At 36.0% G+C, this 16,470-nt stretch overlaps 2 protein-coding genes and 1 long non-coding RNA gene across 6 annotated transcripts in view; 1 reads left to right on the top strand and 2 right to left on the bottom strand.

Annotated features, from left to right (window-relative positions):
- LOC126610361 (transcription factor VOZ1-like) overlaps window positions 1-8,039 on the top strand; it is a 46,007-nt gene extending 37,968 nt beyond the window's left edge. Inside the window, exons 1-5 of one of the 4 annotated variants that reach the window (XM_050278419.1) lie at window positions 3,244-3,340; window positions 5,583-5,848; window positions 5,959-6,096; window positions 6,703-7,069; window positions 7,272-8,039. In XM_050278419.1, the coding sequence (XP_050134376.1) occupies window positions 5,624-5,848; window positions 5,959-6,096; window positions 6,703-7,069; window positions 7,272-7,723 (1,182 nt within the window). In that variant the 5' untranslated portion in view covers window positions 3,244-3,340; window positions 5,583-5,623 and the 3' untranslated portion in view covers window positions 7,724-8,039. Of the gene's footprint in view, window positions 1-3,243; window positions 3,383-4,769; window positions 5,161-5,582; window positions 5,849-5,958; window positions 6,097-6,702; window positions 7,070-7,271 lie in introns of those variants that run through there. The other 3 variants (XM_050278415.1, XM_050278418.1, XM_050278417.1) reach the window with 3 other exon arrangements.
- On the bottom strand, window positions 4,073-5,171 carry LOC126610362 (uncharacterized). The gene is made up of 2 exons (XR_007618497.1): window positions 5,024-5,171; window positions 4,073-4,488 (listed from the first exon to the last, which is right to left on the bottom strand). It is a non-coding gene; the product is annotated as an uncharacterized LOC126610362 (long non-coding RNA).
- Window positions 8,040-8,287: 248 nt separating the features above from the next.
- Window positions 8,288-13,124, bottom strand: LOC126610360 (acyl-coenzyme A oxidase 3, peroxisomal-like). The gene is made up of 13 exons (XM_050278414.1): window positions 12,534-13,124; window positions 12,303-12,420; window positions 12,110-12,217; window positions 11,827-11,999; window positions 11,626-11,725; window positions 11,471-11,545; window positions 11,211-11,341; window positions 10,588-10,723; window positions 10,391-10,510; window positions 9,710-9,856; window positions 9,436-9,540; window positions 9,229-9,330; window positions 8,288-8,767 (listed from the first exon to the last, which is right to left on the bottom strand). Exons 1-13 carry the CDS (start codon window positions 12,989-12,991, stop codon window positions 8,516-8,518), a joined length of 2,025 nt encoding a protein of 674 aa, XP_050134371.1. The 5' UTR covers window positions 12,992-13,124; the 3' UTR covers window positions 8,288-8,515.
- Between the last annotated feature and the right edge of the window lie 3,346 nt (window positions 13,125-16,470).

The raw sequence follows: 16,470 nt of genomic DNA, 5'->3' as shown, positions 1-16,470 counted from the left end.
TGGGTTTCTGGGCTTTTGGGTCAGGCTTCCCGAAATGGAAACTTACCCATTTCTAGGTTTCCACAAATACTCCTTGCTAAATATAGTATGTCCACATGTCTAAAAGGTCTCACTACTTCAGAGGCTCGTAACTTCTCTGTTCTAACTCGAAATTAAGATCTGTTTGTGCTTGTGCGCTTGTGGAATCGAATTCTATCTAAACAACTCAAGAGTTGACCGAAAAGGTTGAGATTCAAAATGACAAAAATACCCTTCAACTAATAGTTATATATACTAAAATGTAGTGTAGCAGTAGTTTTTGTATTGTGTTTTGATGAGTAAATTTAAGATTAAAAATGACTGAAATTAAAATGACCAAATTTAAAATCGTCTCTATCAAATCTTACCATGTGAAATATGTAATGTAATAAACAAGATAACTTGTATATGAGTGCATTAAGGTTTTTTTATTTTAAAATTTTTTTTTTTATAAATGAAAGTTTATAGGTTATTCTCATCACCAACGGCGGAGGCAGTATCAAGGCTAGGGTGGGCTCTAGCATATCGAGATTTTTAGTTGTTTAAGGTTAAAAATACTGATAATTTAGACTATTTTATTATTTTTAATTGTTATAGCCCACCCAATAAGTAAAAGTTTTGAAAAATAATACTACTTTTAGAAAAAGTAAGAGTTAATAAATATTAAATAAATTATTTACTTTAATCAATATCAAAATTTATTATTATTATATTTGAAATCGTACACATTGACACACACGTCCCAATACATCTTTTTATTTGATTAGTTTCTAGGGAGTAGTCTATAGTGATTAATTTAGGTTTCCTAGGAGTAGTCATCCGGTTTTAAAGAGTAGATTTAATATTTTATTATTTTAGGTTTCCTAGCAATATTAGAGCCAGAAATTATTTGGTGGGTGGGCTAAATTAAAATTATTAATAGGAAATGGTTAAATTTTTTTTGTTACTTACATAAAGTTATACAAAAAAGTCTGAAAGCTATAATTTAAAGTAAGAAATTGAACTATGAATAAAGCAAGTTTCAACTAGATTTAACAAAGAAAACATTTGAAGTTGCAACTTATAGATTTTTCTCATCAATAGGTACGTTTTTTTATCACTTTATTGATTTTTGGGGTACAACAGTGGCCCTTTTTCACTTTTCATAAAGCGAATTTACATATAAATTTACCAATCGTGCACCAAAGAGAACTGCTGAGAACATGAATTGAACTTGGATTAGGGATTAACCGCAAACACACCCTTATCAACTAAATCAATTTCTCGTTTAAATCATATTGTAGGTAGAAAAAGTGAATTTTCGCATCATGAACAACATTGTTTACTCGATTTCTACCTTGTTACAAAATATACATCGATTGTTACACTAGTGCGTCGATGAAATGGTTTCTCAATATCTTTGTGTATGGTCGCGTGGAGTGTACGTCAGAAGGTTATCGACTTCTTTTTGGGAATATTGAGCATTGAGGAACAAAAAGTCGAAAACTTTCCAAGGCTCGTGCCCAAGTTTTTTCTTTAAATGATTGAAATAAAAAAAAAATTGTGACATCTGTATGTCACGTGGGCTCCACAAAGCGCGTCGAACTGGAATCGCATGAACTTTGCCCGATGTCGTTGGTACAGAGGTCCAACCCAGAAAAAGAAGAAAAAATCACTACAAGGTAAAAAAAGTACAGAGGTACCTATAAAAAAAGGATGGATAAGGATTGTCTGCCCTCCTAGTTGTGGTGCCCTTCCATACCCTCCTATTTTGTGCGGTCACGGTTAAGTCACGTTAATATTTTATATTAATTTTTTAATGAGATAATAGGATAAAAAACAATAAAAATATAAAATATTAACGTGACTTAACCGTGACCGCACAAAATAGGAGAGCATGGAGGGCACCACAACTAGGAAGGCAGACAATCCTTGTCCAAAAAGGATAGGAGAGGGTTAGAGGCTTAGAGCAGCCAAAAGTCTCGGAACCCAAAAATCTGTAGAAATGTAGTTGATTTGAAGTATATACTCTCTCTCTCTCTCTCTCTCTCTCTCTCTCTATGCTTTTCGTTTTTCCATTTCATTCAACATTCATCTTTCTCTTGATTTTTATAATTAGGATTTTTGTTTTTTTCATTCCATTTCATTCAAAAATCGATACGTATACTAATTTTGGGGATGGGCTATCATGCCCACATCGAATTTAGCTTTTTGATTGGAAAACATTCTAGCTGTCTTTTTTTTTTTACAGTTATTACTGATTTGGACATTTTGACATCTCTTTTAGAGATGCTTCACTTATGTGGCCACTATTCGAATGGAGGGCATCAAACCAGACATGCTTGATATGCTTGAAACGATTGATAAACTCATATGTTGTTAAGCGTATAATTTTTATGTTCATAAAGAGAATTTACATAATATGTATTTACTTTTAAGGTTGCTTCATGCGCTAATAAAATAAAAACGTACGTCTGTTTTTTGTTCATATATCTTTGTTTCATTAACATAAAACGTTACATGATAGTATATCATGTAAGTTGTTTTTTGGTAAATAATTTAATTTGGGTCAAAACATAATTAATAAAAGTTGAACTTGTTTGGACTTGAGATTTTTTTATTCTGAGATTTTAGAGGGAAAATGGTGAAATATGTCATGTAACATGTATCGTCACGTGGTATGTACGTCAAAGCAATTGGCTCCGCCTTAAAGTGAAATTTGTTATATTTGGACTTATTTGGACTTCTGTTTTTGGGAATATTGAGATTGAATGACGAAAAGGCCGAAACTTTTATAAGGTTCCTGCCCAAATTTTTTCTTTAAATGATTGAAATTGAAAAAATATTTTGGTTTCAAACTGTAGATCGATATTTTTTTTTTCAGAATTTACTTGCATTTTTATCTGGTTAAAAACAAAATTACACTAAAAAGCTCTATATAAATCCTTTCCTCTGTTCTCCGGTGAACCCATTCCAATCACTCTCTTCTCAGGCGAGCGCGCCCCCAAACCCTCTCCTCATCGGCGGACTTATCCTCTCCTCTGTTCTCCGGTGAACCCACTCCAATCCCTCTCTTCTCTAGCGAGCCCACCCCCAAACCCTCTCCTCATCGGCGAGCTCACCCCAATCCCATCCATCAACCCCAAGTCCACCCATCTCTCCTCCGGCGACCTCAACTACCCCAACCCCTCTGTTCGCCGGCGAGTCCAACGTCCCTCCGTTCGACGGCGACCTCACCTAGTCCTCGAAATAATTTAGTGGGCTAAGGAAGTTTCTTGGCCGTAGGATCGATTTTGAAGGGCTGTGATTAATGGATCCCTAGGCTCCAAAAATCTGCAGAAATCTGCAGAAAATCTGCAGAAACGTTTGATTCGGTTAATTTGAAGTATATACACACTCTCTCTCTCTCTATGCTTTTCGTTTTTCCATTTCATTCAACATTCATCTTTCTCTTGATTTTTATAATTAGGGTTTGTATTGTCCCCAATATGATTTCAATTATGTTTTCTTTTTGTTCGTTTTATAATTAGGGTTTGTATTGTCCCCAATATGATTTCAATTATGTTTTCTTTTTGTTCGTTTAGGTGTATTCAATTAGGATTTTGAGGAATTTTAATTATTTTAATGAATCTAGGTATTTAATCAGGAATTTGAGTGATTCTTTGAAATTCAATATGTATTCAATCAGGATTTTAAGATAGTTTATGAAAATCTTTAGAAATCCGGTGTATTCAATTAGGATTTTAAAGAAGTTTAGCACATTACAGGTGTATTCAATTAGAATTTGATTTTAAATAATTTGAGAAAGTTGAGGAATTAGAGGGAATTGGAGGATTTCGTAGTGTATTTTGTGCATCCACAAATCTCACATCTTCTCAAGAGATTTCGAAAGAATTGAATCAAAATCTATGATGCATGGACACGGACACGGATACGGAGATACGATACGACACGACACGACACGGGGATACGTCAAATTTCTAAAAATGAAGACACGATACGGCAAGGATACGGCAATTAAAAATAATATAAATAAATAAATATATCTAAATATTATAAAATAAGCATTCAAATATACTATTCAAGTTCAAATTTATTTCGATAAACTTCAAACATTTAAAAGATAATCCACTAAACAAATTAGTCTTCAAACTTGAAAAACTAAAAAGAACATCCAAACGACTTAAAAAATAAAAAGAAAGAGTCCCTCATTCTCGAGCTAGCTTTTTCATTTCTGCAAGAGCTTCATCAGTAACCTTATTGCAAGAGACGATCCCATTTCCAGACACTTTTAACAAATGAAACTTGATCCTAGAGTAGGATCCTCTGAAAATCTTTTGACAATAATTGCATTGAAACACACTACCTCCTCTTCCATTTTCCACTCTTTCGAGCTTTTTGACATACTTCCATAGTGTACCATGATCATTTTCAACATTCTCAACTAGGTTGACATTAGCATTCGCATGATTATCAGGATGATTCATTTTCCTAAATTATCAACATGTAAATTGTAAGAATCAAATATATAAACAATAAGAGTCAATCCATTGTATAGACAGAGACAATTACATGAGAAATTTATATTAACTTAAGAGATTAAAAAATACATCATGAAATCCATAAAATATTATAATCTAAATATCATGAAAGCACAATAGTATATTATTTATAATATACAAAATACAAAATAATATTATATACAGAAAGCAAAAGTGGGCACGAGTATTTTGTATATAATATTATTTTGTATAACAGATAAGTGATTACTGATTGCACACCATCTGACCCCATTGATTGATCTTCGAAGATCAAAATAATATATTATACAGAAAGCAAAAGTGGGTTTTGGCTTTTTCAATTTTGCATAACAGATACATTGAATTAGTCAATGGCTTAAAGCAGAAATGGGGCTTTTAGCTTCGAATAAAAACAGAGCAGCATGTTTCTTTCAATTTCAGAGGGGTTCTGCAATCAGATTGAGCTTCAAAATTAACAAACTGAAAACAAAGTCGAAGGCTCTCACCAGGAGTTGCAGACGGAGACGATGGAGACGATGGAGCAGTTGCAGACGGAGACGATGGAGACGATGGAGCAGTTGCAGACGGAGACGATAGAGACGACGGACGGACGGAGCAATTGCAGATGAGTCTGATTTCTGAGGTTCGAAATCGTTTTGGTTTTTAGTTAAACAATCGTTTCAGTTATCTAATTCGAATCAATCACGATTCTGTGCGGATCTATTGGATTTTTTTTCTGATTATCCTCTGATTTTGCTTGAAACGTATCCGAAAAATATGATACGCGTATCTCGACGATATGATACGCGTATCTTGGTAATAAAGAACGTATCCCTTCGTTCCGATATGTATCGGGCGCGTATCCACATGTATTTTGTACGTATCCGTATCCCTGCGTGTCAGATACGGGATACGTTGAGTTTTCCCCGTGTCCATGCATCGTAGATCAAAATTTTACATGGAATCTCTACAAATCAATTAAATTCCATAAAAATCCATGGATTTATAAATCTATTAAAATCCCTCCTTAATTTTCTAATTAGAATACAACAAAGATTCTTGAACTTTTTTTATAATTTTTTTTAGGGAGAGAGCAGAGGGCAGCAATGACGAAGGAGTCCAAAGGCAAGTGTGAGGCTGCTTCTCACAAGCTACTGAAGGAAAAAGCAAAGACTCGAGTTCAAAAGCTTCGAGGGATGTTCACCAATATTCAAATTGCCAGGAAGGAGGGTCGGACTGCCGACATGGCTATCTTCGAGGACCAAATGGATCAGATGCTTGGCGGGTGGATTGCCGAGCTCAATGACCCGTCCATTGCATCTTCTTTGCATGTGGGTTTTTTCTCATTCGCTGGCTTTGTATTTCTTTTCGTATTTTGTGTTTTTGTATCTGAATAATGTTTGGTAGGTGTATAAAATTCGATTACATGTGAAATCTGTAGGGTGGTAGCCATGGAAGACTTGAATCATTTTCTGATGATTTAGCCCGGTTCTCCAAACAACAATGTGATGAGAAAGATGATGCAGAAAGTCCATTGAAGGATTTGCCACAACCTAACCTTGAAGGCCCAGAACCTGAGGTAAATACTTTTTTCTTTTTTATGGTGGAAGATTTCCTACGTTTGTTTATAGGACTCGTCTGCATATTAGTTTAACTTTTCTTCATCATTCAGTCTGATCGTATATTAGCTAAATTTTCATATGACATTTTCTTGATGTTTTCGCATTTAGTGCAACATGGTTTTCCTTTCCTGTTGCGGGATTCTGTAAACGAACAAGATTTTGAGATATATTTGACCTTGTTTGGTGTTTATCTTTCTTCACATAACCATCTGGAGTCCTGGACAACCAAGAGGTTTATTGAAGTTTATTGAACAACATATTTGTTTGATTTAGGGACGTTTTGTGTAAGTTTTCAATAGTTTTAGAGTCCAATTCAATGTTTTCTTCCCATATTGGTTGCTTTCTGGTGACTAATGTAAATCTTGTCAATTGACCCAAAAGCGGAATGGAAGATGGAACCATGAATTGGGAAATTAAGCATAGGATTTGCTTTGTATGATTTATTGTATTCTTGACAGTACTCAATTGTTCTTCTATGCTCTGTGGTTTCGGAATTTTTAAGGATATGTCTACTTGAGTTGTGATTGATTACTGATGAGCTCCATGCTTAACCAATTTTTCAGGACTTTATCGTTTCTTTTAAGGGACCTCCAGAAGATATTTTTCAGGACCTTGAATTTCCTGATGTTGTGCCAGATGTTATGCCGGATATATGTCCTCCAGCATCTGCTTTCAAGAGGCCAAAATGTGCTCTTTGGGAATGTTCCAGGCCTGTCCATGTTTTGTGTCAGGACTTTTGCAGTAGTGGCCATGCCCATTTAGCAAGAAATGAAGGTCTTCCTGGGAAAACTCCAGTTCTGCGACCTTGGGGCATCGCTTTGAAGGATGGTTCACTTTTTGCCGCGCTTAATGATAAGACACAGGGGAAGGATGTCGGAATCCCTGATTGTGATGGGGCTGCTACTCTAAGATCTCCATGGGATGATCCGGGTATATGCTAGAATCCCCTCATTTATATATATATTATCTTGTTTGGTGTTATCCTCCAGACCATTCTACAGCATTGCTCACTTCTGTCAACCTACTTTTGTTTGTCATGTTTTTCCTATTAGCTAGTCATTTATCGGTTCAGAGTGAAGTAAATTATTACTTTATTTATCACTGACTGGCTACCAATAATTCAATATTGCAGAGCTATTTGATCTGTTTTTGCACGAGGGTGAAACGCCTAGGGAGTGGCTCTTTTTTGGCAGGCCTAGAAGAGCCTTTGAGAGTGGAAATCGGAAGCGGAGGTCACTGCAAAACTACAGAGGGCGTTGGCATGTATCAAGAACGCAGGAAATGATGGAATATGGGGGGCAGAAAAGGTCCTATTATATGGATCCACAGCCTTCAAGCGATCACGAGTGGCATTTGTTTGAGTATGAGGTCAACAACTCAGACGCCTGTGCACTATATAGGTTGGAGCTCAAGTTTGGCACGGCAAAGAAAAGTTCCAAAGGAAAACAATCAAATGATCCGGTGGGAAGGCTCACTGCTGAGGCTTCTACAGAAGTTGGAAACAATAGCAAGGGAACAACTAGCAAAAACGCTGATGCTGGAAATATTTTTGGCTCGGATAATCAGACAACTCCATGTACCTAAACCCCGAGATGAGTTGGAAATGTTAGGTTAGCTTTGCTCTATAAGTAGTCTACAAGTAGTCTATAAGTAGAACCAAAACCTTTAGTTTTGTGACTACTTAGTCATATCACCCCTAATATGACTGGCGATTGTGGCGCTTGGTTGTGAATACTTACTTGCCCCCATGTAAAACGAGTCTAACAGTGAAGTGGTCACGTTGCTGGAGTTTAGTGACATTTTGTTTGGGTTATTCGCCAGCGATGGCGTTATTCTACCTAACCCTGCCATTCAACAATTTGATTCATTTAGGACCATTCATTTCGTTGGTCTTCATGGACTCTCTGTTGCTTCACAGTTTAACGTTAATTCTCGTTCTAACATATGTAAAAAAAAAACATGGGATAACAAAAAGTTCATGAAGAGTTTTACTTTTGAGCCTTCTTAACGTTGGTCCATTCTACTTGTTGTAGAAGGTAACCTACTAAAAGTCCCTGGTATCCGTATTGAATCCAATTTTTGTTTTCAAAAATGATAAATGTAGCTAAATTACTGAGAACTCGTTAGTTTCAAAAACTGAAAACCGAATTCAAAAAACAATACCAAACACCACCTCTAATTTTGGTCGAGGATTAAAACTAAATGAGAACAAGAGCAGGATTCAATTTTTGTTGTTAAAAGCCAGCAGATTTATTTTTACAACATTACTTTGGAGTTGATGCCATTAATTAGATATAAAACGGCGTACATTATTACAAGTATTAGACGACAATACTTGTGGCTCAAGAAATCTTTTGGGAAAAGCTGCTACTTGTGCTAGTGCTGCTCAACTGAAGACCACGAATTTGAATCGATCCAGTTAAAAGCTATGGGACTCAGAAAAGCATCGGGGATGCCGAAGGAACTCACCAAGGCCAGTGCATGCGGCCGCAATTCACCACACAGTCTGCTTACTTCTTTCCTCACAGCAGCGACATTATCGGTCGATAAGTACCCATATCGGAGGAATGCCGCATCTTCTTCCAAGCAAATCAATGCGTACATAGACCTCAACAGAGCTAAGACATTCTGCAGTGAAACAAAACTCTGACTATTACTTCATAGGTTTTAAAAATGTAGGCATAAGCGAGGTTATTAACAAACATTCCAGATTGGAAAGTGTTCACATCATTATAGTGGGGAAAGCAATCTTCAATAGACAGTATACTAAACGACTCAGATTTTTGGTATTCCGAAAACTCAATCTTCATGCAGAAAAAGAAGCCAGACAAAAATGTCCGATGAGGGCCGATTTTGACTGGGATGCAAAGAAAAACCCTGAGATTATTTCCGCATCCCTAAATCTAAAACCCCCTCCCTTTCAACCCACCTCTCATTCTAATCAAGTTTTATGACTGCATACCCGGTTAGTTTCAGTCATATGCTCAACTAGAATCTGTAGTGCAGTAATAAAAAAGCAGTTTCAGATCCTAGGACTAAATTATCAAGCGTCATGTCTGACAGTGTCAAAGACAGTTGGTAAGATTTACCTTTAATGAACCAGCAGGTAGTGCCGCCTCAGCATCTATGAAGGTTTGCAATATTGATCGATCTGCAAAAGCTCTGCCCAGGTCCCCTGCAAGCTGATAACTCTGGTACAGGAAAAGAGTGAGCAATGAGAGAGTTCTACAGAGAGAGTTAAGAGAGAGAGAGAGAGAGAGACAGAGAGGTTTTAGTAAGGAGAAGACGATTCTTACAAGAATGATCGAGTACTCTTTGCTTTCTCCCTGTTTTTGACGTTGTGACACTTCCATAGCAAATCTATTCAACAGATCTCGCTCTCTTAAGCAGAAAGCATCCATCTAATGTCGACAATCAATGAGAAGATTTAAACATGAATAATCTTAAAAAACAATCCAATGATGCTTCTAAAACTATTTAAACATAAACCAGTGGATCTAACAAATAAGATCAACCTTTTCAAAAAAAAAAAAAAAAAAAAAAAGAAAAAAAAAAACAAATAAGATCAACCTGGAATTGGCTACACTGGAGGGTAGAACTTGTAAGCTGAGATGGAATGACAGGGCAAGGTTTATTCATATGCTCTAGTCCCAAGGCTTTAAATGGTTTGCCTCTCTTCTGAGTTGCTATATACTCTGCAAGCAGTGCTTTGCTGACCTGAGTTAAAATAACAAAAATTCCACTGTTTGAGATAGAACTCCGATGAATGGCAAAAGAGAAAACAATGCTCTACCTTTCTGGCGGGTTCAGAGAATAAAAGGATACTTATCTACTAGCATATTCCCACCATTATCCGTCCACTAACCTAATTCATCCGTGTTACTATACATTCTAGCAAGAAAGCATTTCCGGATATATAATATTAATCTTATACACACACACACACATATATATACATATATATGTTACCTTACTAACAGCTTGGTTTCAATGCAAAAAAGGAAAAGTTACAATCAATTTCAAAGTAACAAACTTGGAACCTGTTTGAACATAAAATGATGTCCATCCAAGAAGGTAATTCCTATATTACAGTCAAATTTGCGTCAAAAGGCAATTATAAAAGAAGTTCTGAACACACTGCAGCTCACATCAGCGTTTTTCTGTTCTAGTTAAGAAAAATTTACTTCGGTTCCTAGAAATTCTATGTCAACAGAAAATATCTTGCAGTTTGAACAGAAGACTTGAAACTACCTGTTGCATCAAAACATTGTTGTCCCCCTCAAAAGTGGACTGCACATCAAATTCACCTTTAAAATGACCAACACGGTTTTCAGTCTTGATACCTTGCCCTCCACAGGCTTCGCGGCATTCCTGAAGTATACATCAACTTTCAGCAAGGCCAAATAGAACAATAACTTTAATTTGCAGTTCATAATTCAATTCCTAACCTGAAGAGTCCGCATGTTATGCCAGGTATGTAGAGCCTTAAATGCACTAGAAACAACATGGATGGTTTTGCTCGACTCAGGCGTCCTCTTAACATAAATCATCTTTAAGTAATTTGAAGCAAAAGTCATAGCATATCTGAAGCAACGGAGAAATAATAATAAAAATAATATCAAAACCTAGTGGTTTAATGTATCAACATTCTTCTCACAGTGCCAATAATTTCATCACATAGTCATTGACCGTTTGTACCAATCTGAAAGAATCAGGACTGACCCTTAAGCACAGAACTATAAAATAGAAAATATCTATTGTTCACTTTTTCTTAGTAAACGCATGTTCACTGTAATATTGACACCAACAAAAAAAGAAATCTCAGAGTTTGTCTTCAGTTTGGTTACAGAAGTAGCAAATATATTATGAACTTGGTTGGCTGTCTTAGTTACCACAAAATATCCAAGATCTAAGAGCATGAAATATATCAGTAACTACAATGAAAATAAGAAGTATTTCCTAGACAAGATAAAACAGTGATTCTATACAGACAGTATAATTTAACTTGTGCAAATGCTGTTCTAGCAATAAGTTCCAATTGAACCGAGAAACTGCAATGCTACAATCTTACGTCTTTGCAAGAAGAGGCAAAAGCCGCTGTTGATGACTGGGGTAGTCAAGCAATAGGACTTCGGGCCCATTTGGCGTAACAGAAAAGGCCCGCCTTGTCAATGAGTACCTTATGGCTATTGCTAAACTTATCTGACCACAGGGAAAGAAATGATTGGTCAATGATGAAAATTCAGTTGGCAGAAGATATCTGCAATCCCTCAATCTACAAATATGTAAATGAAAGAATAGTTAATTGCCACCATGCTTGAAACCCATTACCTGTGATGAGTAAATGGAACTGACTGCTATAGTTACACGACCAGATGTCAATGGAGCCATGAATGCTGCAAATCTCTGAATGAAAGAAACAAAGTGACAATAAAAGGAGAGAAAATAAAAGGAAAACATATATGTTCAGGTGGAAATAGAACTACCTGATCTGGGTCATTTATTGCACTTAGATATTTCCCATCTGGAGAAACATCAGCTACTGAATTTAACAAATTTTCCCTCGGAATTCGAACGTTGTCAAACCTGTAAACACATTTCTAAATCCTCTAAGCCAGAGTTAAAACTTAGAGAAATCTGTAATAGAAATGAATAGTCAATTAGATGAAAAGTCAAAACATGATTACCATATTCGACCATTATCAACACCATTTAAGCCAATTTTGTGACCACAATCAGCAATACGAACTCCTGGACAGACATTACCATTTTCATCCCTGATCTGGGCTATGAGAGCATGGACGCCTTGGTTGTTCCCGGATATACTGAGTTGTGAAAAGACTATTGTGTGTGTGGCATGCTAAACATTAATAAGAAAAGTAATATATCAGTGTACAGACATCACTGATGGAGGAACCTTATTGGGAATTTGAAGTAATATGAAGTAATTTGAAGTAAGATTATGCTTACATTAGCTGCTCCTCCAATCCAATACTTCTGAGCTGATTCGCAAGGAGTATTAATAACAAATTCTCCCGTACTCGAATCATAAGTGGTGACTGTTTCAATCCCTCGAACCTAAAAACACAATTCCGAAAGCAATAAGCGAAAACATAACAAAATATAAGACAAACAACAATCTGCAGACATGAGCTCAACATACATTACTGCCATGGCCCAACTCAGACATTGCAAAGCAACCCTTGATTGCATAGTTCTCAGTGTCACTCAGCCACTTGTCGTGATGGCGCTTTGTGCCGAAAAACTGAATGGCACCGCCCCTGAAATTCATCAACAATCCTATAACTTCGAAATCAATTAACTCCTTCCTTAACATTCCACAATTGAAAATTTGAAATAACAAACAATGCCATGAAAATTCAATGGGTTATACCACAAAAAGAAATGGACACCAAGCTTGACAGCAAGGGAATGATCAAAAATCCCGATAACCTCGAAAAACGCAAACTTTCGCAACTCGGCGTCGACCCCTTTATCCGTAAGCCAGCCTTTGAAAACCCCGCGATCCAGCAAGTAGGCAATTCGCTTCATGGTCATCTGCCGCTGCTGCTCCATGCTTTGGTTGTAGTCCGGCGCGATAAACACCCGGCCGCCAGCCTCTCTCGGATTAAAGAGCTTGCTCTGCTTCATGAGGCCGAAGAGCCAGTCCCGGTCCTCGAGATTGTGCGCGTCGAGGAGCTTGCGCATCTCCTTGGTGTCGAATTCGAAGGGCTCCGAGAGCTCGGGAGGAGAAAAGCCGAGGCAGGGGTTGGGGGAAAGAGGGTTCGAGCTCCATGAGGGTTGGTTGAGATGGTTCGAGAGGACTCGAGTTCGCCATGTCACGCGATCCATCGCCGTATGCGGAGGAGGAATTTCAGATGAATTTCGAGAGCGAGCGAGCGAGATTGAGTTTGGTGAAGGGAGGTTGGTGGTTGCGTGACTCCACTATTATATGAATATATATGAGAGAGAGAGAGAGGAGAGAGAGAGAGAGAGGAGTGATTTGGATTTACGCGCGCAGGGAGGGAGTGGGCCAGACCTGGTTCATCCACTTGATGCGTCGTCGTTTGGATCACATGGCAGAGGAAAAGGCAGGAGGAATTCCACGTCAATGTTGTTTTGCATTTTTATCCTTTTTTTGGCGGAAGTATTTTTGCTCATCACCATTTAGTGTGGTGTATACTCACCACACTATTTATAACTGTTAGATAAGTTTGAATTTCGAGATTCGTGTGGTGGATAAGCATAAATCTCAAAATTCAAACTAATCTAACGGTGATAAATATAGTGGTGAGCATACACCACACTAAATGGTGGTGAACAAAAATGCACTCTTTTTTCGCAAGCGTCATGAATTTCATCATCATCGTGGTCATGGCAATGGGGATGGGGAAAAAGGTTATACATGCCCACTCCCAATAACAATAATGAATTAGGATTCTCTCTTTTCTTCTCTCCATTCTTTTCTACGTGATCGTTCAAATAGGAGAGAAAGGAAGAGGAGGAAAAAAAGGGGGGGGGGGAGTAATCCTCTCTCTTCTTCTCTCCGTTCCTTTCCATTCTTTTTCCTCACATATTATATTATATCTTTCTCTTTTTATAAAAAATTAATATAAGATGTTGACGTGTCTTAATCATGATCGTTCAAATAGGAGGGGGAAGGAAGGGGAGGAAAAAAAAAGGGGGTGAGTAATCCTCTCTCTTCTTCTCTCCATTCCTTTCCATCCTTTTTCCTCACATATTCTATTTTATCTTTCTTTTTTTACAAAAAATTAATATAAGATATTGACGTGTCTTAATTGTGATCGTTCAAATAGGAGGGGAAGGAAGGGGAGGAAAAAAAAAGAGGGAGGGGGGGGGCGAGAATCCTACTCCCCCAATAACTGATTGAATGTTATCGTTTTGAATTGGGAATTGTCATTCATACTTTCCTTTCACATTCAATATTGAAATGAAGTGTTTGGTAATTTCCTTCGTCTTTTCTTGTTGCTTGTCCATGTAAACCAAAAAATGAAAAGAATTTTTGGACAAAATTTTCAACCTCATGGACCCTCAATTTATAGTTATTGAATTAAACAAATGAAAGAATACTCAAAAGCTAAAATTACGTGGGGTATGTGAAAGAAAAAAACGTCTACAGAAATTGCGCCTCTTCAAGTGCAAAAAATTGTACCCTAACTTCATATAAGAAAATTATTTATTTTCATACGTAAGACATCTATAAAATTATACTTAGAAAAATAGTTCAAACTCAACAATTTAGAAACACAGATAAACTCATTTATTTTGTATCGAGAGAAGGAAGCAAAAAAACTTCGGGCTTACAAGTAGATAGACGATACTGCAGTGGTCATCGTTTGTCTCGTAATTGTACCTTGTGTTACACCGAACATGGCCGGTCCATAGAATTTTGAGGCCCGCGCGACGCCAAAAAATGTACCTTGACTTCATATAAGAAAATTATTTATTTTCACACATAAGACATTGATAAAATTATACTTAAAAAAGCAATTCAAACTCAATAATTTAGAAACACAGAAAGACTAATTTATTTTGTATCCAGAGAAGGAAACCAAAAAACTCTAGGCTTACATGTAGATAGACGATGAGATTTATTTTCCATATGAACTTTTAAAGTGTTTTTGTATAAATCGTGAGATGTTTTTTCTTATTTACTAACCTTATCAATATGAGACTAAAAAAATAATGATGTTTTCGAGTCTTTAATTAATATGTATAAGTAACGAATGGGCACTAAATTAAACATTTTGATGACACGTCTTATGATTTGCAAATTTGCTCTTAAAAATTGGTCTACATATTACTCTTTGTAGAAGATTAGACTTGAATTCAAACGAATATTTAAAAATAGCAACCCATATAGCTACTAGCTAGTAACTAACAATAAATTAACAACCAAACAAATATTCGTAAAAATTGAAAAGAATAAACATGCGCATTTTGAACTTAGGAAATCTCGTTAATTTTAAACAACAAAAACTATTGCTTCTAATTAAACTTCTTGATCATTTAACCAAATTTTACAAATTTATACTCTTATGAAAAGAAATTTGTAAAAATTGGAAAGTAAATAAGCATAGGTGGTGTTTTGAACCCAAGACCTCTTCATTATTTTCAAATGACAAAACCACCACTTCTAGTTAAATTTTTGTCATCAACCCAATTTTTATAAATTTATACTCTTATGAAAACATATATAAATATACCACCCTAATAATTTTAATGCCCCGAATTTTTTTGGGCCTTGAATGGTCGTCCTGCCCGCACTGAGCCTAGGCCGGCCTTGCATTCTGTGATGTTGGTTTCTATGAGGATTAGGGGGTTAGCATGAAACTGACTAACCTACTGATCTGAACTGTTTTGGCTGTTAAATTAAGTTTGGTTTATTTTACACATGCCAACATATTATAGGTTATTTAAAGGTCTTACCCTATACATATTATAAGTTAACTTTGATGATCATCAACAATTAGGAAACTTATTTGTATTATATGCTTATGTGATTGTCTAATATATCGCTTACTAGCATGAATCTTATTTAATTAAAACTTAATTCTAATTGACTTGATGAAAATTTTCATGTTCCACAAAACTTGATATTTTGATTGAATTAGAATGTATGAGATGTGTGACATGATTTATTTTATAAGAGTTGATATCATGTCAATGTGAAAGTAAATGCAATGTAGATTTACTTTAAAGTAAATTATGGTCCCAAACTTGATATCACGTTCCACATACTCCCAGGCTCAAAAAAGACATGATATCAACTCATATAGAAAAGACAAAGTTTGGGACCATATCATGTCAACGTGATATCAAGATTTATTTTATAAGAGTTAATAATTTTCTATAAATATGAAAGTAAATGCAATGTCACAAATAATGTTGTTTGGGACCATAATTTATTTTATAAGAGTTGATACCATGTCTTTTTTGAGCCTGGGAGTATATGGAACATTGATATTACATACTTCCAGGCTCAAAAAAGACATGGTATCAACTCTTATAAAATAAATTATGGTCCCAAACAACATTATTTGTGACATTGCATTTACTTTCATATTTATAGAAAATTATTACTATGCTGAGGCAAGTTTCTTCAAAACGGGACCTAAAAAATTATAACTTATTACAATGTAGATTTTACTTTTATACATAACTGGCCCAGGTTAGGACCGGAATATATATGAAGTTCGAGAATATCTAAAAACTTTCCAAAAGCTCCGATAAATTCCGATTCCAGAATCCGAAAAATCCGAAAAATCCGAATGGAAAAATTCCAGTGCAATCTGAAATTTTTAGAATAA

Source organism: Malus sylvestris, chromosome 17, assembly GCF_916048215.2.
Source record: "Malus sylvestris chromosome 17, drMalSylv7.2, whole genome shotgun sequence".
Classification (NCBI taxonomy): Eukaryota; Viridiplantae; Streptophyta; class Magnoliopsida; order Rosales; family Rosaceae; genus Malus; species Malus sylvestris.
Note: the sequence above shows the minus strand (reverse complement) of the source record. Positions and strands in the feature narration are given on the sequence as shown.

What these genes read in the sequence shown, in the direction of transcription:
- LOC126610360 (XM_050278414.1), bottom strand. Translation starts at nt 12,991, where the DNA reads ATGGATCGCGTGACATGGCGAACTCGAGTCCTCTCGAACCATCTCAAC. An exon ending in GGATTGGAGGAGCAGCTAAT is followed by an intron (nt 12,000 to 12,109) that starts GTAAGCATAATC and finishes ATTAATGTTTAG; the next exon opens with CATGCCACACACACAATAGT. An exon ending in TTGCCTCTTCTTGCAAAGAC is followed by an intron (nt 10,724 to 11,210) that starts GTAAGATTGTAG and finishes CCGTTGCTTCAG; the next exon opens with ATATGCTATGACTTTTGCTT.